Source organism: Centrocercus urophasianus, unplaced genomic scaffold, assembly GCF_019232065.1.
Source record: "Centrocercus urophasianus isolate 14NV4802_14NV808 unplaced genomic scaffold, USGS_Curo_1.0 seq_13, whole genome shotgun sequence".
Lineage (NCBI taxonomy): Eukaryota > Metazoa > Chordata > Aves > Galliformes > Phasianidae > Centrocercus > Centrocercus urophasianus.
The window spans coordinates 1,283,094-1,305,810 of record NW_024884475.1 but is presented as its reverse complement, the minus strand read 5'-3'; the positions used below and the strand labels follow the sequence as shown (position 1 = coordinate 1,305,810).

The 22,717-nt window shown below is 47.1% G+C and overlaps 2 protein-coding genes across 2 annotated transcripts in view; one reads left to right on the top strand and one right to left on the bottom strand.

The window, feature by feature from the left end:
* The window catches only part of ATRN (attractin), a 147,014-nt gene extending 139,522 nt beyond the window's left edge, over nt 1-7,492 (top strand). Inside the window, 2 exon segments of the mRNA XM_042811734.1 lie at nt 1,002-1,116; nt 2,396-7,492. Of these exon segments, the coding sequence (XP_042667668.1) occupies nt 1,002-1,116; nt 2,396-2,520 (240 nt within the window). The 3' untranslated portion in view covers nt 2,521-7,492.
* Nucleotides 7,493-9,890: 2,398 nt separating this feature from the next.
* Nucleotides 9,891-22,717, bottom strand: part of GFRA4 (GDNF family receptor alpha 4) — a 69,818-nt gene continuing 56,991 nt past the window's right edge. The window contains exons 4-8 of the mRNA XM_042812899.1: nt 19,951-20,296; nt 16,797-16,906; nt 15,770-15,904; nt 15,524-15,681; nt 9,891-13,551 (exon numbers count right to left, since the gene is read on the bottom strand). Coding sequence (XP_042668833.1) covers nt 13,405-13,551; nt 15,524-15,681; nt 15,770-15,904; nt 16,797-16,906; nt 19,951-20,296 — 896 coding nt within the window. The 3' untranslated portion in view covers nt 9,891-13,404. The remainder of the gene's footprint in view (nt 13,552-15,523; nt 15,682-15,769; nt 15,905-16,796; nt 16,907-19,950; nt 20,297-22,717) is intronic.

Here is a 22,717-nt window from a genome sequence, read left to right as displayed (position 1 = left end):
ACAAGGGGGAATGGTTTTAAACTGAGATAGGGGAAGTTTAGGTTGGATATTAGGAGGAATTTTTTCACTCAGAGGGTGGTGAAGCACTGGAACAGGTTGCCCAAGGAGGCTGTGGATGCCCCATCCCTGCAGGCATTCAAGGCCAGGCTGGATGTGGCTCTGGGCAACCTGGGCTGCTGGTTGGTGACCCTGCACACAGCAGGGGGTTGGAACTGGATGAGCACTGTGGTCCTTCTCAACCCAGCCCTTTCTATGACTCTATGCTATCATAACAGGGGGGCTTTCAAAGGGTCAGTGATGAGGACAGGCCTGGCTGCTTGTATCTTCATAGCTGTCACTTCACTGTTATCCGAAAACTATTTCATGGTCATGACTGTGATTTAAGTGTGAAACCTTCATAGAATCACAGAATCATTGAATTCCCCATCCCCACCCCACCATGCCCACTGTCCACATCCCTCAGTGCCACATCCTCACTGTCCTTGAACACCTCCAGTGACTCTGAAACTGAGTTGGAAGACAGAACTGCAGAACAGCTTAGAGCAAAGGAAAAGGAGATGAGAGTTACAGGAGTCAGTGTTCTTCACCATGTTAATGCACGTGGGGTTGAGCTCTGGCAGTGGGACGTGGAGCGTGGGGTTACCGGTCATGATAACACTGCTGATGGGTTTGAAGAGAAAAAAAAGCTTCATCCCATTGTTTAGCATAAAATGCTCCTTTGTTATTGAATTTACGGAGAAAAACAAGCCCTGTGCAGCGCTTGACTTTTTAATAGCTATATTTTATTAAGTAAATGTGTTTTTTATGATGACTCGGGTTTTGGTGGTTGCTAACATTGGTTTTAGCTTTGCGAGCGACGCGCTGGAAATTTGCCAAGCACGGCAGTATACAGGTCATGCCCTGAAGCTTGTACAGCCTCAAAAAGGAGGATGCTGCAGGAGGAGGGAGGGTGTAATGATCTCTCTTAACACTTGTTTCTCTTCTTCCTTTCCTCTCTGCAGACTGTGCCGAAGCCGATAGCGCTGGAGCCGTGCTTTGGTAACAAAGCAGCTGTTCTCTCTGTATTTGTGAGGTTGCCTCGAGGGGTTGGGGGTATCCCACCACCAGGACAGTCAGGTGAGGAATATCCTTTGTCTCCACTGCCTTGTTATTAACCTCTGTGCTCCCTCCCCAGCCTCTCATTCACCTTACAGCTTTGCACTTGATCCTGTGGCGATTGCTGTATGCACACTGCAGCTGGCGTGGATGTGCTTAGGTTATTTGAAGCTGGCTTGGGATCTGCTAGCTTCCTGCCTATAGTTTGACTCCATTTCTTGGGTCACTTGGTGGATGAACATTTGGTATTTGGATTACAGTTCCATTTACTGCTGTGAAAAAGTGAGATTCGTTGCAGTCAGACTCTCAGCAATTAGTCATGAAGGTAACTTGTCTTCAAGCCTGTTCTCTGCATTCCCACCTCCATCCACAGCGGGATATCAGGTCATAGAATTTTGGAAAAGACCACTAAGATCCCCAAGTCCAACCCCAACCCATCCCTACCCCTCAGTGCCATATTTCCATGGTTCTTGGAACCATGGAAATATTTCTTGGTTCTTGTCACCTCCAAGGACAGTGACCCCTCCCCTCCCTGGGCAGCCCATGCCAGTGCCTGACTGCTCTTTCCAAGACCAAGTGTTTCCTAATACCCAACCTGACCCTCTCCTGGCGCAACTTGAGGCCATCACCTCTCATCCCATTGCTGTTACCTGGGAGCAGTTACCTTCCAAAGCATCCTCTTAGCAGATCCATGAAGTTTGCTCCATCCATCTTAAGGTCTCCCAGCCCCTTCTGACCTAAACCTCATGTCATACTGCTGAGACTTAATCTGCTCGGGAGTTTGTGGTTTTAACTGAGCTTTCTCCAATGACTGGTGAGCATTGATCTTCAGAGGTTATTAGTTGACTTTGAGCTGGGATGGTTTGGCTGGGAGCTGCCTTGAGCTGAACCTCAGATGGCCACGGTGTTTGCCTGTGGTTATGCTGGGAAGAGGCTGCAGAGCTGAAGAATGTCCAGGAGGTGCAGGGAAGCTGCTGTGCACAGGTGCTTTGAGCATTTATTTTAGTGCATTTACTGGTGTAGAAAAGGACTCCTCCCTTGAATATTATGGGTTTAACTCCATTATTACTTACTCATCTTATTTCCAGTTTTTTTCTACAGCATTTGCTTTCAGCTGAGCAGGCAGCATTTAAAAGCTTATTTCAGTATAGCCACTAGAGTTTAATCTCTAAACAAGGATGTTTTTCTGCTTTTTTTCTTAAGAACTCGAAGCACGATTTTCGTTTTGTGGCTCAGAGGGTTTCTCTCAGCTTGGGTTGGAAGAATTTGTTTCTGTGACTGTTTTGTTTTGTTGCCTCAGGTCTTGCTGTGGCCAGTGCACTGGTGGACATTTCACAACAGATGCCAATTGCCTACAAAGAGAAATCGGGTGCAATACGAAATCGGAAACAGCAACCCCCTGCACAGCCAGGAACCTGTATTTGATGCATGGACATCAGAAACTCTATAGGGTTTTAATCAAAACGGTAACGTACCACCGAGGAGGAGGAAGATTCTCAAGTTGTTGTGTCACAAGAGACTAGAAGCACTCAGAAAAACACAGCTTCCTTGAACCCAACCTTTTCTCTCATCTACGTGATAGTTGGCTTTATTTGGCAACTGCTCCACTTAAGTTTTACTGACACGTGGCTTCAGATTGCGCCTTTGTTTTCTTCAAGTTTAAAGTAAAATAATTTTCTTGCAGGTCCAGTAACATCCAGTCGCCACCATTCATGGTCAGTGTAAATAGAACAGTAGTCCTATGAATGACACTCAGGTTTATACATGGAAAGTGCTTTGTAGTTCATGTATTTATCAAACTGTACAAAAGAAGAAAAAAAAAGATGCAGTGTTTACAGGTGTCAGCTCTCAACACATAAACACTACTATTAATCTTCAAAGCATCTTCATCCTTTTTTTTTTTTTCTTTTAATTCCCACATTATTTAAGTGGAACTCTCTTCCAGATACAGTTTTTGTCACCTTGATCCACAACATAAGGAAGGGGAAGGCTAGAGTTGCTCAAAGGGTGAGTTTGTGTGTTGCTCAGACTGCTTGTTACACCTGGAGAAGTGCAACGTCGCTGCTGAAGGACTCAGTGTTTACATAGTCTTAACCTACTTGGAGTTCACCACACACAAGTGCCTAGACTTGAACAGATCTAGGGAGCAAGGAGACTACTACACAGTTGTTTTTAACATAATTATATTCCTTTTCAATATATATATGTGTACACACACGTACATATGTATGTGTAGTCACCCAAGACAACCTGTGTTCTTTATATCACATGTGGTCAGGGGAAAATGGCATTTTCCTGACCAGCAAACTACTCTGCCAGATGCAAATATCTGGAGGGAAAGCAGTGTTTCAATATCTCACAGGAAAACGCCTGGTTTCACTAGTGCTTTTAATAGAAGCACTTTGTGTTCTGGGTCAGATATGTTACATTTCTTTGGCCTCTTCCCCTCTTCCTTCCCTTGGGCCATTTTTATGGGTATGAGCTGAGCTGTGCTGGTGCACAAAAGCACCACTCCTCAGCTGTAAGACTTTGTCCCAGCTCCTCAGTGGGTGTAAAGAGCAGCACTGCACTGGCCAGATGCTTGAAGATGAAGAATTCAAATAATAATAATAATTAAACAAAGGCAGAGCATCTTCATTGGGCCACATTTGAATTTTCTGTGATTTCTGTGATTAATTCTGGATGTTCCCCATTCAGGTCGAGCTGCTGTAGGTGTTGAAGAAGTTGGCTTGTTGGTGATAGGAAGGGGCTTGCAAAGAGCAAAAAGAAGGTTTGGCTTTTGGAGGACATATCAAACCATCCCATGGTTTTTAAAATAAACTAGTTGGGATCTTGGCTTGAGGCTCCAGTTTGGGCTGTGCCCATCAATCTCCACACTGCCACGTGAGATCCCCTCTGCTTCTGCTCATGGTAGGGAATGCTGTGCCAAGACCATGAGAAGTTGGGATAGTGAAACCAATGGGAAGATGTTGCAGTGCCAAATGAGGTGTTAGTCGGTCATTTGAAGCGTGGTTCCATTCAGGTTGCTGGTTTCTGGTGAGGACATCAGGTGGTTAGGGAAAGGAGAAGCGACAAATCTGGGGGGGGCAAAAGGAAGAGCTATCAAATCTTTTCTCCAAAACGAAAACCAGTACCTGCATCTTTTTTTTTTTTTGCACACGTTTTGGTCATCACTCACATATCAGCCACCCGTTCCTTTCTGTCAGTACGTGTTTTGGAGAACCTTTTTGGAGCGCGGCGTTGCAATAAAGATGTGAGCTGCTGTCTGTATCCAGCTGGTGGTGATGGGGTCATCAGTCCCTGGTGGGCGCATTCATCGACGTGTTACATGACAAATCCAACAGAGCAGCAGAAAGAAAACGTGGTGGGAATAATGCATGTATCCATATAGGTGTGTATGTATATATGAGTGTACGTACGTATATCCCACAGTCTGCTTCTATACCAGAAGTGTAGAAGCCCATTGGGGAAGCCTGAGGGGATGAGCAATGTCTTTCAGAATGAAGGGTTTAGGCAATGAAGTCGTAACTGATGCACAATTACCTCAGACAGATTCATCTCCTGAAGCTGTTTTGTAACTTTCTATGTGCATAGGGCTAACCTGGACTAGGCTGTACCAGAAAAGTGCTACTGGACTAAAATCCCTCCCCTGTGCTTATGTTCCTGCTTTTGGTTCTAATGCACATCCTCACGCTCTGAGGTGTCTTCTCCCACTTCTCCAACCCTTTTTGGGAGAGGAGAACTGCCAACCCAACTTGAGAAAACTCTTGTGCTGAAGTCTCTGTTCTGAACTCTGCAGGTTTGGAAAGGCGATGCGTTGTTAAGAAAAAGATGTGATTTTCCCCCAGAGGGAGCCGGGTGGTCTGGTCTCAAGAGGAGTGTAGCCACAGAGGTGTCAGAAAGGCGAAAGATGAGCAGAAATGATCCAACATTGACGATGGGCAGAACCAAAAAAAGTAAACAGAGGAACAAGGCGTGCTGATATAAATCAAACCCAACAGCGCCTGGTGGATGTGGCTCAGCTCTGCGTCTTATCTCCATACTGATGAGGGAAGGAGAGAACTCTCATACATATCTCCACTGCAAACAGTTTCATCCCAGCTCAAAGGTAGAAGTGAGGCGAAGGTGGGAGCGCTGCCGGTGGTTCATCACCAGGCCATTAACCCAAGTGAAGGATTTGTGGGGTGATTCAGCTTGGAGGTGGTGGGAGGGGAGGGGGGAAAGAGCAGCGTTATTTCGTGGGAGAATCTGTAAATAAATGGAAAATAACACACCGATTTTGCACTTGTACATAAACTATACAGTAGTGTGCAGAACGTGAGAAGATTTAAATGTATATAAACCAGAAAAAAAAAATATTGAATGTATTTTTGATGCATTTTAAATGATGTATGAGTTTTGTCTTAATAACTTCTTCGTATGATGAGTATTAGATGACTTTCCAGAGCTTTAAAGAAACATCAGATTATATTCCTGATATCTTGTGGTGTAAGGCAGGGAGGCAGAATTTGACCTGTATGTATTCAAATACTTTTCACTTAAGTGTACAAGAGAAGTTAAATAACGCTCTTCTGTTTGAAAGGGAAAAAAAAAATAATCTTGAAGATAGGTAATAAATGTTCTTAAAGTAGTCATTACGTGGAGGATTAAGTCAGCAGTTTAAGCCTCTGCTGCTAAGATTGTGCCAGCGATTTCCATTCAGAATCACTATTTTCCAGCATTTATAACTGGCTGAAATTCAGCATTCAAGGTCTCAACCCATTCTATTTTTTCGAGAGAAGCCATTAAAAAGAGCGAAGAAATATTGCAGCCCTCCTTTCCTAGGAAGCAGCAGTGCCACTGCGTCTCCAGATAACACATTTGGCCCTTTGGCACTGCCCATCGTGTAGCCTAGAAGTTGCCACAAGCCTAGACCTTGCCACAATGCGTTGGGTAGAAGAAAATCTATGGGACACAACTTTTGCATCGTCGCCGCTCTGACGGGGCTGAGGATGTGCCGTATGGAAAAATATGCCAAAAGATGACCTCTGTGTGACTGGACGGTGCCTGTGATCAGCATCATAGTGGATAATGTACCAAAATACGATGCTGTGTTACCATAGGAGCACGTGGGGCTGCACAAAGCCATTCTTGGATCCGGGCTTCCTTTGGGACGCTGCGAGCGCTGAATGTTGTTCCGAAACATCATCTTCTCTGTGCTTCAGTGTTTTCCAAAACGTGTCTGTGGCGTGGTTTTATAAGGCAGCTCGATGAGAGGTTGATGAGCTTTGATGAGATCCACGTCCACCCACGAGGCCAAAATGTGGTGTCAACGCCAAGTACCACGACACAGAGCCCCATCAGTCAGCTTTTGCTGCTTTTGCTTTCCTGCAAGACCCCAGGTTGGGGGCAGAGCCTCAGCCCTTCGCCATGAGTCTGGGCAACCCTTTCTATCCCCACAAATACGGATTTGCCGGCGCTGAGCTTGCAAGGAAGTACAGATTTGCTCCTTACACACCGGGGGCGACGCTCAACTCAATCCACCCAACTTACAGCAAACTTGTTGGCATCTCTTCTATTCCTGCTCCCTCTTTCCGTTTGGGAATGGTGTGGGGACAGGAGGGAGCGCTGTGGGGTTGGGAGTGGAGCCACGGGAAGGGGAGGAAGAAATGAGCCCCCCCCATTTTCATCCATGCCATTGGAATTTCGGTCACCTCCACGCTTTTTCTGTCGCAAGCTGCTCCGATGAGGCGAGTTTCCCATGCTGGGAATACAACAACGTTGTGGATGTACTGTTTGGTTTGGCTTTTTTTTCTGCTTGTGTGTCAGGTTCCCATTGTAACCTCCTAACACTACGCATGGGCGATGTTGTGTGTCTTCCAGGTACTGCAGTTCTGTAGGCATTTCCTCTCACTGACTCCACAAACCTCACCAGAAGACAGGAGGATAGAAGCTGTGGAGGAGCGTAACACAACGTCGGTCCATTTTTAACAAAGAAAGCAAAAAGAACATAAATACAGGTTTTATATTACTCTGAAATTTGTGCACAATAAATGTTCTTTACACTAGGATCCTTGAATTAACTCTATTCTGGATTATTATTTTTTTTTGTTGTTGTTGTTCTGTAATTATTTACGATTCTTATCCGTGTTCAGACTTGAGCTTAGTTTGTTAATATGTATAATTTAGCATTTATTGCATTCATATGTAAATATGAGCAAGTATTGTAAACTATTTCATTGCTGGGGACTGTGGGTGTTATACATACACACATTTAGGACTGCAGTTTTTGGTATGATTTTTTGTATTGTAAAATAACAGCTAATTTAAAGCAGGATCGAGGAAATTATTGGGAGGTCTGTGCATTTTAAATACAAATGTGAAGTACCTGTACATAAATAAAAGTAAATAATGCAAATCTTTCCTCTGAAATAAAAGGTAGACGATCTGGTTAAAAACTCCTTTTTTTTTTTCTTTTTTTTTTCCATCTCTTTTTTCTTTCTTAACCTTATTTCTTGAGACGAGGGGGGAGGGGGGAATAAATTGATTGGAGAGTTAGGGGTGAGAGTTAGGCATGTGTTTTTGCTGTGCACCAGATGTGAGAGGAGGAAGAAGAGCTTCATAGAATCACCAAGGTTGGAAAAGACCTACAAGATCATCCAGTCCAACCGTCCACCTATCACCAATAGTTCTCACTATTGAAGGATGGTGGCATCCTTCACCTCATCTGCCAAAACCATCCCACACCTCCATCTCCAGTTGGGGTGGAGGGTGCACTAGGGCACGTAACATCATAGGATCACAGGATCCTTAAGCTTGGAAATGACCATTAAGCTCTTCAAGTCCAACTGTTGACCCATCCCCATCATGCTCACTAACTGTGGTCCCTAAATAACCACGTTGCAGCCCTGCCAGATGCAGGAGCCCGGCTTGTAGCTAAGAAAAGAGGCAGTCCTATGTGGAGCGAGGAGATGGACATGATGATCCTTATGGGTCCCTTCCAGCTCAGGATATTTTGTAATGCCAGAATATTCCAGCTCTTGGATGGGTTGCGCATCACTGGTTGGTATTAAAGCCATCTTTTTGGTATGATGGAAGAACAAACATCTGATTTTTCCACATTAATGGGAAAAGGGCAAGAGAAAGTGATGAAGAAATGAGCCAGAGCACCACAGCTAATGCAGATTGGCATCTTGGCAAAAAAAAAATGTGCAGAGGGTTTTGTCTTTCTCTTTGTGGGTTTTTGTTGTTCATGGAGTCATCACAGAATGGTTTGAGTTGGAAGGGACCCTTAAAGGCTGACTGATCCAATTCCTCTGCAATGAGCACGGACACCCACAGCTCCATCAGGTGCTCGGAGCCCTGTCCAGACTCTTGAGTGTCTCTGAACCTCCAGAGGTGACCCTTTAGGGGTCTCAAAATGTTTGGTTTATGGGTGTTTTTCCTGGAAATTGTAGAAAACAACTTCACTTGCTCTTGCTTCAGCCTTTGTCCCTGTTCCTGGGCAGTTTAGGGACATGGTTAGTGGCATGCTAGGGATGGGTCAATGCTGGGCTTGATAATCTTAGCAGTCTTTTCCAGACTTGATGATTCTATGATTCTGATATCTCTTTTCTGCCCAAAATTTAGGGCGGTTCACAGGCATGCTTGAGCCAGCTTGCCGTGAGGAGGGATACCCAGGTTGACCTTCAAGATGTCTTTTGGAGATCCCTAAGGATGTCCTTGTTGAAACCATGGGCTGAGTCCCACCTCTGCTGTCCATCCCCATTGGGGCACCTGTCCCTGTGTCCTCCAGCAAAGGCCCAATGGGCTTTGGTGTGCTGAGCTCAGACTGAGAAGCAGGAAAAATCAACTCTTTGAAAGGGCAGATAACAGCAGGACAAGGGGAAACGGTTTTAAGGTGAGGAAGGGAAGATTTAGGTTGAATGTCAGGGGGAAGTTCTTTACAGAGAGAGTGGTGAGGTGCTGGAACAGCTGCCCAGAGAGGCTGTGATGCCCCGTCCATCCCTGGAGGTGTTCAAGGCCAGGTTGGATGGGGCCCTGGGCAGCCTGGGCTGCTATGAAATGTGGAGGTTGGTGGCCCTGCATGTGGCAGGGGGGTTGGAGCTTCGTGATCCTTGAGATCCCTTCCAACCCTGGCTATTCTGTGATTCTGTAACAAATCCATCCGACCTGCAGTGTTTTCATGGCACATTTCAGCTTCCACTGACTGGAGTTTCCGCAGAAAATTTTCCGTGTATCTGCAGGTACAAATTGCAGAGGAAAAAATGCAACGTTGGACTCAAGAGTCACGATGGGTCCCTTCCAACTCAAAATTTCTGTGTCTTTATTTTCTTTTTGTTTTTTTAGGTACCAAAAATGGCCCACAGGTGTTGGTAGCACAAATCATCTCCATGCTGGCTAATGTGAACTGCTGCCCTTCCTCACCCTCTTCCTACCTATCTGAGAGCACAGCCTTCCCCACGTTGCTCCCGGAGCTCCACGTGTGCCATCTCTGTGCTCAGCACACACATCCCCAGAGCTTGAGCAGGTCTGTGGGTTGCGTTGGTGGCTCTCCTTTGGCTGTGTCTCCATAAAGCCATTTTCTCCAGGCTGGGATGCACCAGCTTGGAGTTTCCAGCCAAGTGTGGGGGCTCTGAGCCCCAATACTCTATAATCTCCCCCTAGAGCATCCCCCCCATTCTTTCCAGCTCCGTTACGGTGCAAGAGGAGTGAGTTTAATGCACAGTGCCTGGGCACAGCCAGACCCCACGTCACAGACAGCAGCAGGCAGTCAGGAAAATGCATGTGTGCTTTATTCATGGATATGTCTGAATATCAACTCGTACAGAAGAGATAAGTACAGGTTACACCCCGGCAGTACAGGCAGACACCAAGCATCCTCCCCATGTGCACACACACACACACCCATCAGCACCCATCAGCATCCCCTGCTGCCCATAGGGGTACTCTCCCAGCATCACTTTTCCTCTCTGCTCGTGCTCTTGCTTGGACAACAACGCAGTATTTGTACATACACAATATCTCACAGATGCAAGGAACTGCCGAACCACTGCAAAACGGTGCTGAGCAGCCAGAAAAAAAACAGAGTTCAGTGGCTACAGAAAGTTGGCTGGCCACTGCTTTTTTTCCCATGACTCTTCTTTGTGCTTATGGAAGTCCCCAGGTATGGAGTGATTGCTAAAAAGTTGTCTCCCTTTCTCTCCTTAGGCTCACTCAGTCCTTTCCCTCTGCTGCTGTGACTCTCTTATTTTTGTTTGCAAAGTTTGGTTTGTGAATGGGCTTAGAGGGAGAGCGGCCATGAAGTATCGTTAAAGAAAAATAAGGTGGAATGGTCAGGAAAATTCATGCAGATTTTTTGGATTTTTAATTCCCCCACAATATTAACACCCATCCCAACCACTGGCCCTTTCCTGCTGTGTGGAGGCTTGTAGCTCCGTGACTTTCTCCATTGGGAAGCATCCCCAGACTGCGGGGAACTCCTGGGCGAGCAGCAGGCTCTCATTGCTGGGTGGATGCTGCTTCCAAACTCACACCACAGCACAAGGGATGTGGATGGGGAGCGCATTTTCAGACCTGCAAAGTCAGTTCTGTAGGTGTTGTTCAGACCCCTCATTCAAGACCACAACAAAGAACCCTCCAGCAGACCCCCATTTACACTTCTGCAGGAATCCCAGCAGACCATTCGCCTTTATTTTACCCCCTCATGCAAGGCCTCTGTGATAAGATCCGTAGTGATTTGCTGTTGCTTTTCACAGCCTCAGGACACTTCTGCCATCCTCCCAGAATTGAGGACACAAGAAGACACCACAATGGGATCTGAGGGTCTGTTTGGCCAGCAAAGCTCAGGGACAACCAACATCCTAAGATGTTCTAAGCCTGACATATACATCCCAACCCTTGCACACCCATCCTCTGCAGAGACTCAGCCCATGATACAGGAAGACCAAAGGCTGGTGGGGACCCATCTGCTGAAACCAGGCGGGCAAAAGAGCAAGGCTGGACAACAGGACTTGAAAGGAAAGCAGCAGATGAAGGCAATTCACAGCACGACCTCACAGCGTTGAGGAAGTTCCTTGCCATTCTGCAGTAGGATTTAATCTTTCCCACCTATGGCTCAGAGGACACAGGATTTTGGGTTTACAACTCATACTTGCACAGATGGCCCCACTGATGCTCTGGAAATGTTCACAACAGCTCAGGGCATGGCTATGAAGGGAGGTATGGGACCTGTGCCACCGCCTGCATTTCCAATACTGGGAGATCCTCTTGGCCGTGAAGTTTTGGCACACACAATTTGTTTCAGCACATCCCCTGGCAAACTGCATGCAAGATTTCAGTGTGTTCCAGGATCCTGTCTCCTGGATTAGGACAACCCCAGGTGAAGAACTTCAGCCAGGACACAGCCAGGAGGGTTTCTGCCCTGTCTTACGCTTCCACAGATATTCATTCGCAAACAAGTGTGGTTTTATATTGGAACAAACCCCAAGAAAGTCACTGCTGTTTCTCAGCAAAACCTGAAGCATAAAGCAATGGAAAGTGCTCTGCAGGGAATGGAAATAAAAAGCTCCAGACCTTGAAATTTCAGTTGCTTCTAAACTTTTCTATGCCTCCAAATGCTGAGCAACTGATGTTGTTCCGTAGAGAGGCAGAAACCGCAGGCTGAATGGGCTGCTGTATCCCTGTAATCCCTGTAAAACTCACAGGGAGCAACGAGCCACTCCTGTCCCCCCTGTAGTGGTCAACCTGGGAAAGCATTTGTCCAAGGAAACCTCGCTACTTTTCCTTACCACCTTCTTTATTGTCTTGGTCAAGCACGGAATTCATCTCCCTGCAAAGCTCTGGGACACCCCACCTCACTTCCTCGAGGGAAGACCTGTGGATGCTTGTGTATAACAAGGTCACATGTATTCCCTTCTGTGCCCTGAGCAACCAGGGAGACATTTGTCCTCACGCTCCATCTGGTTGGGTCACTTTGCCAGCCTCTGCTTAAGCCACCCCTTGGCTGACTAATTGGCACTTGGCAGGAGGCAATGTCATTAGTGTGCTGGTCTGGTTTACCTGGTGTAGGGAACCTGCTTTGACAGGGGGGTTGGACTCAATGATCTCTGGAGGTCCCTTCCAACCCCTACAATTCTGTGATTCTGTGATTCTGTGATTACAAGCTAACAAGGATTTCCTCCTCCAGCTATTCAAGGAAGGGGTCTGTAACAATCCACTCCCTACCATGGACATGAAAACCCTTTGTATCCTATCTCTTCCTTACACAGATAATGACATCCCTCAACTGTCCCTCTGTCTCTCTGTGAGACCAACAGGAGCACAAGTAGCTGGTGAGAATGGATTGTGTTACACTCGTATCAAGTCCTAGCTGTAGCCTCACAGGTTTACCCTGCACATAGAGAGGTTGGCTGGGAGTGGAATGACTTTGGCCCCTGGCTGCTTGGATGTCATGAAAAAAAACCTACCGCAAACACTTCACAGGACCGGTAAGTAGAGATGCTAAGGTTGAGATATGAAGAAAGCCAGCCATTAACAAAATGCAACACACGTGTTTCTTCCTGAACATGATCAATACATGACACGTTTCCCAGACAGGAGGGCCCAAGGAGCAGGTGACATCTTGGAGATGCATGCTGGTTGCATGTCAGCTGTAGTTTCAAGCAGGTGGATGGTCCCTGTGAGCCAATAGCCAATTTGTTGTATGGCTGCTTGCTCCACCCCAGAGGTGCTTCAGGATCCTCTCTGGTGAACAGAACCAACTACCTTCTCACCAGGTTCTCTGGTTTCTTCACTCTGAACCAGATGGGCTGTTCTTTGAGTCCTGAGCAGCCCTGGAGATGACCTGTACGACACAACGCTTGACTTGTCCTGTCAAATGTCCCACAGCGTGAGTTGGGGCCTGAGGAAATGTCCTGACAGCTCATCCATCAAAAGTCTTTCCCCTCTTGGTTGGGGAAGGTGAAACCATTTCCATTGCAGCTCTCATTTTTTGACTCAGCTCTCTCCTTTGGCTTTTCCAAGGGAACTGTCTGTGGCTCACAACCCCGATCCACAGAGAGCTGGAGAGACAGCAACCACACTGTGGGGTGAAAAGTGGCCAGGACAAAGATGAGCTGGTTGTTGGTGATGCTGATTGTATAAAATCAAACAAATTGGAAGATGGATGAGGAGGAGAAAGGGATGCCTACACACTCACCTCTCCTTCCCATCCCTTCCCTCCTCCTACCCCACCTCCTGAAAGAAGTTCCTTGTCTGGTTGTTTTGTTTTGTTTTTTTTAAAGAAACCAACACAAAGAGAGTCACTGCCCGGCGTGATCCCACTCTGCTTCACATCACAAAGAGGCTCAGCACAGCAAGAGTAGGGAGAAGCCACAGCTGCAGCTGGGAGGCTGCCTGGTGGCAAGGAGCTGCTGGGCTGGAGGTCTCTGATGACAGACGAGTGGAGCCCCGCAGGAGCCTCTCCTCTCCAGCCACCTGCAAGAGAAAAGAAAAAGCATGGGTGAGTGTCATGGTTTTTAGCCTTGTGGTCAGCTCAGCTCTGTTGGAGATGATGGTGGTGAAAGTTTCTTTTTGTAAAATGGGGGCCTGAACGCCCATTTTGGTCAGGGGACATCCATACCCGTGGAGTCAATGACTGGACGCGGTGACCTCTCCAGGTGGAGATATCCCCAAGTATTGGAGGTATCTCCATGGCATCAGCAGGCATTTCACCAAGCAGCAGCTGGGACCTGGGTAGATTACTCCATAGGTAATGGCTTTACATTGTGCCAGAGGAGGTTCAAGTTGGATATGAGGAAAAATTTATTCTCCAAAAGAGGGATCAGGCACTGGCACAGGCTGCCCAGGAAAGTGGAGGAGTTGTCATCCCTGGAGGTGTTCTAGAAGGAGATGTGGCACTGAGGGACACGGACAGTGGGCATGATGGAGGTGGGCTGGGGATCTCAGAGGTCTCTTCCAACCTTAATGATTCCATGATACTATGAAAGAACTGTGCATGTGGCCATCTGGACCAGGCTGTCAATCACGAAGGAGTTTCACAGCTTCTCCATCGCTTGCAAGTGGTGGCTTGGATAAAGTTCTCAGTGCAGGGTATTGGCCTTTGACTCAGATTGCACAAAGGTTTGGTGAGCACCAGCAAGTCCTCCAGCTCTCCTGGATGCAAATCTCCCCTGATGTAAATATCTCTGTTCTGTGCATGGTTACCCATGCCCTGAAAAGCAGTTTGGGAAGCTGAGGCCACACTTCTGCACCTACTGCAAGACCTGATAACTGCTCAGTGAAAACAAAGCTGTGTGAGATGGTTTGGGAAAAGGTTTTAGAAACCTGCATGTGGAAGCTCCCAGGAGGTACCATCTAATTCAACACAAGGCACAAGCTCAGTCCTCAGAATCTAGTGACAGCTTCTGTTACCTGCATGTTCAGCAAATCAGGGTCACAGTTAATTATTCACTAGTAAAATAATTCAATCTGAAGATTACTCTAGTGGGCGGTGAAACAAGGTCATTGCTTTTCACTTAATAATAAAATATTTAATGCTTATTACTGTCATCAACAGTAAATTAACCTGGTATTTGTTTTAGAACGATTTCAATTTAATATTACTTCGATACTAAAAACTTGCTGATGGGTAGAATCTTTCAGCTGAGGTTTTTCAATGCTTGGTGATCCTTGCTCAGTTAAGTTTCAATGTATGACCTCCAGCAGCTGAAAAGCTTGTCTGCACCTATGCGAATGCTCCACAACTGGGCAAGCAGTTGAACCAGTGGTCCTGGTTCTCTTCTACACTCCCAGAAAGCACAGGGATGTTCCTAGAATACCCATCTTTCTCATTAGCTCCCTCTTTTCAGTACTTGAAGGGAGAGTATAAACAGGAGAGGGAATGGCTGTTTATGAGGGTGGACAGTGATAGGACAAGAGGTTTTTAAGTGAGACGGGGGAGGTTTAGGTTAGATATTAGGAGGAAGTTTTTCACTCAGAGGGTGGTGAGGCACTGGAACAGGTTGCCCAAGGAGGCTGTGGATGCCCCATCCCTGCAGGCATTCAAGGCCAGGCTGGATGTGGCTCTGGGCAGCCTGGGCTGCTGGTTGGTGACCCTGCACATAGCAGGGGGTTGGAACTGGATAAGCATTGTGCTCCTTAGCAACCAGGCCATTCTGTGATGCTATGATTCTACGATTAGCACTCATGAAAGAAAGGAGATGGTGATCAGCAGGACTGAGGAGAGGATGAGGAATAGGATAGCATTGCCTTGTGCTTGGTGTTGGGTAAGAAGATGTCATGGTATGAGGAAGAAAATGAGTCAGGGAGTCTAGAAAGTGGAGGGGAAGCTGGTTATCTGCATGTAGATGCAGTGACACAGGTGGAAGATGGAGCTGCAGTGAGGAGGACTGGAGGACGTGGAGAGGCATGGATACAGCCAAGTGACCCTTGGGCCAGGTTCTCTTACCTTGGTAGGCTGGAGGTGCTCAAAGATGTTCTCACTGAGGGTTGCCACAGCTCTGTTGGCGTTTCGCTCCTGCTTGTACATCTGTGTGGTGGGGGGGATGGATGGGGCTGTGGCTGCGTTCAGGTAGGTCCCATTGCCGAAGGCCTGGATGGCATTTTCTTTGTGTGGGGAAGAGATGGAAAAAAGCACCATCAGGGCAATGCTCCCAAGGGCCAGCACACGCATCCTTCCTTGGGTGATACTTACGGAGACAGATGTTGTCCGTGAAGAGGTGCAGGAAGCTCTCGCACTCTTCCTGCCGGTTGCCGCTTGCGTTGCACGTGCACCAGGGTGCTATGCTGGAGGTCGAGTTGTCAATGTAGTTTGGAGTGATGGGGCTGCCTGTGGGAAGGGTGGAGAAGTGTTACCCCAAAGCTGGGAATCCAAGGGGGGGGACAATGTCATCTCTTTGCTGCTCTCTTATGTTGCTCTGGTTAGTCTCCGTCATGCTCCTATGTGATGAAAAAACCCTTTTGGTGCTGCACAGCTCTGCTTTGCTCCCAGGGAGGAGAAGAGGATCATTTTCTATCTCTTAGCTCACCCCACCACCAACAAAGCCTTTAGTCAACTAAAGTGTGCCCTAAGTCTAAGGAATGGGCAACAGGAGCTGAGATTTCCTAGTTACATTCAGATATTGTTTGTGAATGTTTGAGGAGGTTTTCACACTGGCATCAGAGAAGCCAAACTCAGCCTCCAGAATGGTCAGAGACAACAAAGGAAGGATTAAATGAAGGTCAAGGTCAAGAATGAAATCTTGACCCAAACAGCTGCCAATTTATCCCTTCCCTTTGGAACGGACCAAGTCCAATAGCCACCGGCGCTTCTTTTTGGACTCTGGATGTGCTTGTGCTAACAGCTGCCAGCAGGGCTTCTGCAGCATCTGAAAACCCAGTCTGACATCCTCTGAGGTCAGCAGGATGACAGGGAAATCCAGCAATGAGATCAGGGCTCACTCAGCAGAGCAGGTTCTCTGGGACAAACCCATCACCATGAGCATCAAGCAGGGTCTTGCAGCAGCTCCTGCTGTGTGGTTTCCCTCTTTCTGATGCAGCTATCATGAAGTTACCCCATGATCATGGCTTAGGCTCCTTCTTTCACATAGCAGAAGGTCTCCTTGAGATCCTACTCTCAGATGTTCACCTCTCTACTTTCATAGCTTTCAACTGGCTGCAATACAGGAGGCTTCCCACTCAGGGAGTGAAAGATAGAGCAGTGGAAGAACATGGGACCTTACCTATGATCCCGGTGTAGGCCAGCAAGCAGGCAGCATAGCTGTCCCTCCGGCAGCCACTTGCAGTCTGCAGGGATGGCTGGCAATTAAACTGGAACTCTGCATAACGAGACCTATTGGAGCAAGAATGCAAAAACACAGAATGCCTTAGGCTGGAAGGGAGCTTAAAGATCATCGAGCTCCAACCCCCCTGCCATGGGCACAGTTAAATGGGACTTGAGAGCAGAAATATTTGGGGCGAAAAGAGAGATAATAGCACACTGGAGGTGTCTGCTGCATTCACACAGAAGGGGATAATATTCACAAGATTCTGTGCTGCTGTAGCTGTTGCTAAGCCAGTTTGAATACAAAACACAGGTTTTCGTCTCGCCTGCCCCTCCAGCAAAGCCAGAAGTGAGTTTAATCACCCTGAGAGGAGATGTGGAGAGGTGCTGTAGGTCATGTTGTACAAGCATCCTCTGGGACTGCAAGAAAGGTGCAGTCTTGGAAGAAATGTTTGTTTTCTGATGTGCAAAGCTGATTTTCAAAGGAAGAACTGTTGCAGACAGCAAGATAATTCATTCTCTATTGCAGCTATCTGACTCCAGAGTACTAATCTTCCCTAGAGACCTAAGCCTTCATTTTTGGACTGAATTGCTGAAAGAGAGAATCGCTCTGGTCCGCTTTCTCTCTCTTCAAAGATTATGCTCTAAATGTTGCTGAGGATATCTTCAGTTTAAGGGCAGCGCCCAAAGGTTCTGATATGCTCTCTCCATCACCATGGCTGTTGACATCTCTTCTCCTACCGGCACCCACTCTCAGAAGATTGGACTCCCTGGGGTCTGTGGAGTGAGAGGTGCATGCCACAGTGCTTCGACCACTGTTGAGCCTCAGCTTTTGTATGGTTGGGCTGAAAGCATCAAATCTATCAGCACAAAGTGGTTTTGAGACCCAAATCTGGGCTTGTTGGGACCCTTCATGCAAGGATATAGAGGAATCTTTCAGACATGCCAGATAGCTCTTTGCATGTGGCTACCCTACTACCGTGGTAGGAAAAACTCAATACATCATGCTGCCAAACATATTTGACACTTAATTCTATAGGAATGGGACAATTGTTGGCACGTCTGGTAGCAGTTGGACATGGCAAGCTATTTAAGTCATCCACATGGGGCTCTCAGGTAGGACACAGAACTGTTGGAGATACACATGCACCTAGTCAAGCAGCTGGTGACCATCTCATCAACCTCTCTTTCCTATGCTATGGCCAGGCAAAGTATGCTTACCAAATCTTTGTTGTATTATTTGAAGGAGGGAGGGATCAACTGCAATTTTTATACTACTCTTGTTAGTAGAGCCCACACCTCCAAGCTGGGAAGCTGGAGGGGGTTAGGACTGGTAAGAGGACTTAGCAGTGCAGCAGGATTTGCCCTGGGGTATTTTACTCCTTCAAAGTGCCATGATTTGTTCTTGGCTCTCCTTGTGCTTTCTGCACTGCTGGCTTTGACCGGCTCACACTTGCACCCCTTGCTCCTGCCAATGTCTCTAGAGGTTGTTTTATATTATACATTCAGAGACCAAGGAACTGGATAATTAACAGCTGTGCTGTTTGTGGGAAATGGTTTCCAGCCTCTTGGGAAGCAGCACTCTCCCCTTTGAACCTCTTCTTTCCCTCTGGGCCCACTTGTCTTGTTGGGGAGAGGGCAGTACTCATCTGATTTGATTCTCTGGATACCTGGGGGGAATTCTCAAGCAAGAACTGGCGGGACTAGAGGACTTTGGAGTCAGCATCAACTCTGTATCTCAGTTTTTCTGTTATCAGCATTTCTGGGTGCATTAATGCCAGGACACCCTTCCAAGAAGATGTGTGCTACATGCAGCAGCCTTCACCTTCTCTTAGGAAAAGACAATTTTTTAATGCACTTTAAGGATGATGTGCTAGAGGTGTTCAGTTCAGGAAGTCCCAAAGCCCAGAATAATTAGAGCCTGGAACAGTTCTGGGAGATATATCCTACACTGGCCTTGCTCTTCTGCTCTCCTCCAGGTGTTTGCTCATGGCAAGAGCTGCACACAGGACAAGGAGCTGGGAGCATCACTGCATAGAATCATAGAATCATAGAATCATAGAATCATAGAATCATAGAATCATAGAATGGGCTGGGTTGAAAAGGACCACAGTGCTCATCTGATTTCAAACTCCCTGCTATGTGTAGGGTCACCAACCAGCAGACCAGGCTGCCCAGAGCCACATCCAGCCTGGCCTTGAATGCCTGCAGGGATGGGGCATCCACAACCTCCTTGGGCAACCTGTTCCAGTGCCTCACCACCCTCCGGGTGATAAACTTCCTCCTAGTATCTAACCTAAACCTCCCCTGTCTCAGTTTAAAACCATTCTCCTTTGCCCTAGCTTCTGGAATATGAAAGACTTTTTGAGAAACAGAGGGGTAAAAAAAGTGCAGCTGAGGGAAAAATAAATCAGGAGAGTGCATGTGAGTATCCAAATTAAGATATTTCTGTGTATGCATGAGTGCATGCATGAGTTTGGAATGAACTCCACGCTGCATCCCTGCGTAGCTTCCTGGAAATATTTCCATAGTGGGCTTTTCTTTGGAATGAATCCAAAATCGATAGAAAAGTTCAAATAAGGCTCCAACTTCAATTTGTTCTGCTCATTAACACTTTCCATATCAGGGTATGAAACAAAGTCACGGATCATGGGAAGGAGCCACTCACACAACAGCCTACATTAGCAGGTCATGGTGAGTCAACTGTGGAATCATACAACCATAGAATATCCCAAGTTGGAAGGGACCCTCAAAGACCATCGATTCCAACTCCTGGCTCTACATAGCGCCACCCAAAACCTAAATGCAATGTCTGAGAGAGGCGTCCCAGTGCTCCCTGAGCTCCGTGAGGTCGGAGCCATGACCACTGCCATGGGCAGCCTGTTCCATGCCCACCACACCACCTGGGGCAGAGCTTTTCCCTAAATCCCACCTGCCCCTCCCTTGACGCAGCTCCAAGCCATTCCCTTGGGGAAATGGTGAGATATGTGCACTCCACCATAATCCTACAGGAAAATACACAGCTCTGCACACCGGGCTGCCTCCAGTTGAAGAACCCCAGGCTTGGTTGGGCGCCGTCTCTCCATGTCACCCACCCCACCGCACGCACGTACCTACAGACATAGTTCTCACGGCAAGAGTCCAGCGGTGCCAGGCAGTTGGGTTTCTCCTTGGATTCATAGGAGCAGGCTGGAACGATGGTCTGCCGCCGGCGCTCAGCACAGGCTGTGTCTTCACAGGGGCAGAAGAGCAGCTCGTGGGTGTACTCAGGTGGCACGCGGTCGAAGAACTTACGTAAGGCCTTGTGACACTTGGACCGATTGCAGGTGTCAGCCCGAGCCAGGCGCCGGATGCAGAAGGAGACATATTCTGTCCGCAGCCTCTGGCACATCTCGTCCACGTTGCAGGCTTTGGCAGCATCCAGGCAGCGGTTCACCTGGGTCACCTCGTTCTCAGAGCCTGCGGGTTGGTGTAAGATGGTGATAGGGTTTAGTGCTCAGCTCCCACAGGCAGCAGCGCCCCGTTTTAAGACCTTCCTCCCAACCTTTTCCTTGAGGTGGCCACCATTGGCTTCAGAAAAGCTGTGGCCATGTGGAGTCCACATCTGCTCTGTGTTGCAGTAGAGCCAAATCCTTTTTCCCTGAGATGTGCCATGGCCACAAAACAAACCTCACACCCCAAGTCTGCTCTACCTCATTCCTGCATTTAATGAAAGGAGACTATGCTCTACCTTGGGCATCTTTGCTCTAGCTCAGACACTGATCATCATGAATTAACACCAAGGCCTGCTGAGGCAGCAGCCATTCATAGAATCATAGAATCATAGAATCATAGAATCATAGAATCATAGAATCATAGAATCGTAGAATCATAGAATCATAGAATCACAGAATCATAGAATCAGGTTGGAAAGACCTACAAGATCATCTAGTCCAGCTGTCCACTAATTATCCTTGCTACCGCATCAGAAGACACATCATTGTATGACCATGACTGGATCCACCAGTGTGATAGGATTTGTTCCAATGGACTTCCTTTTGCCCAAGATCAAACACTGAGTCAATGGCCAAGCCAGCTCTCCTGACACATCTAATCTGCTCAGACCCTTGCACCACAACTTCTTTTCCCTGTGCAGTGAGTTTCCTCAGGCCTCTGGAGGTGCAGATAGATCCTGGAACTATTTCAAAGGTGGATGGAGCTCTCTTTTGTATCAGGAAGAATGCCACAGAGTGACCAGTAGGAATCTGTTGAGACACTAAGCTCTTGCTGATGGGAGAGATGAGAAGAGGGTCCGCCATGTGCTAGAGAAATGAATTTGAATTCTTCATCTCTCTGAATTAAGCCCACTACCTGAAGCACACTTAGAAGGATGTTTTCCCCAGCAGAGAAGATTCTTTTTTGCAGAGGAAAAATCCCCCGAATAAAAGAATTTCTGCTGCAAAGTCAAGCCCTGTCTTTGACCAGGAGTTAAAACCATCCAGTCACCGTGACAAGTGCTGATGCATTGACAGTCACTCCGAGCACTTCAAAACTGGCTGCCCTCCTTTATTTTTGCAGCCATTGTCAGATGCTCCATCTCTGAGCTGTTTATTTTCCCCTTCGTTTTGTCTCTGCTGTTTACTAGAAGATGAATTTCAAGTTCTTCAGTCATTTTACAATGGATGGCAATTTTGCTCGGTGCATTTCTACAACATAAGTGCTCCTCTTTAAAAATGCCCAGAGATAAATATTGTTCAGAGCATCAGTTTACGCAGGGGAGCTGTCAGAAAATGTGTGGGAATGTTACTTGGAAGGGTTTCATTACCCAATCAGCTAATGAATCACAGGGAACATGCTAGTTGTTCTCCTGCTCACACGCAACAGCGGAGGACTTACTTTTAACATTCACTATTACAATTAGAGTGCAGGGATATCATTCTGCTTCTATGTTTTTAATGGTGGCCACATATTGTTTTTTGTAAAAACTGGGTTAAAAACGCCTGTCACTCTGACTTGGCATGGCTTCATAGGAATGTCTTACATTTCAACGAGTTCTTGGGAATTTTTGGAGTGTATTTGTAAAAGGAACCTTTGGCAAGGCCGATCCTATAATTCTATGCACTGGACAGGCACAACATGACAAGTCATGAGCTGTGTTATGGACTGTTCTGATGTATAAATAGGGAAGAAAAAATTAAACCAAAAAACATCATGTGTCTCCATGGATGCTGAGTCCTTTGGTATGTATCCCTGCTGCTCCAGGCTCATTGGCTTTGCTGCCCAACCAGTTTCAATCTGCTTTAAAAACCTGTCTGTGTGTTAATCATGCATAAAAATCCCTGTTCCTGGATGGATTTTGCTGTGCTCTGAAGTGCCCCGTAGGACTTCTAGAAAAAATAAAAAGGAAAAAACTCTTGTGAAGAAGGCCATGACCTGGCAAACAGCTTTGTGCATGCTTCACTTTGCATGCTCAAATCAGTCAAGTGGAGTCAATAAGAAGATGTGAGGTCAGGGAACATTTCCCTTCCCTTTGCTGGTCAGATTGTCAAGGGCTGATGGGTTAATTTGCTCCTGGACATTTTCACCTAACAAGTGCCTCGCTGTTGAGGGGACTGCAGCCATCCATCAGCTGCAGGGATGTGCTGCTCCCTGCTTGCTTGGGTGCATTCCAGCTGTGTCCTCCACTCCAGAGCCAGGTGCACACTCAGGAAGAGATGTGAGAGGACTGCCTCTTTGACACATCTTCCAGAGACACAAGTGGAGCAAATCACCTGTTTCCAGGTGTCTATTCTGGTAACAAAAAATCACTGTTGGTAAAGCTTCCCCATGGTTTTGGTACAGGTTGTGTTGGCAGCAGTGACACTGGTGATGGATGGCTAAAAGCTACTGCACTGACCTTTT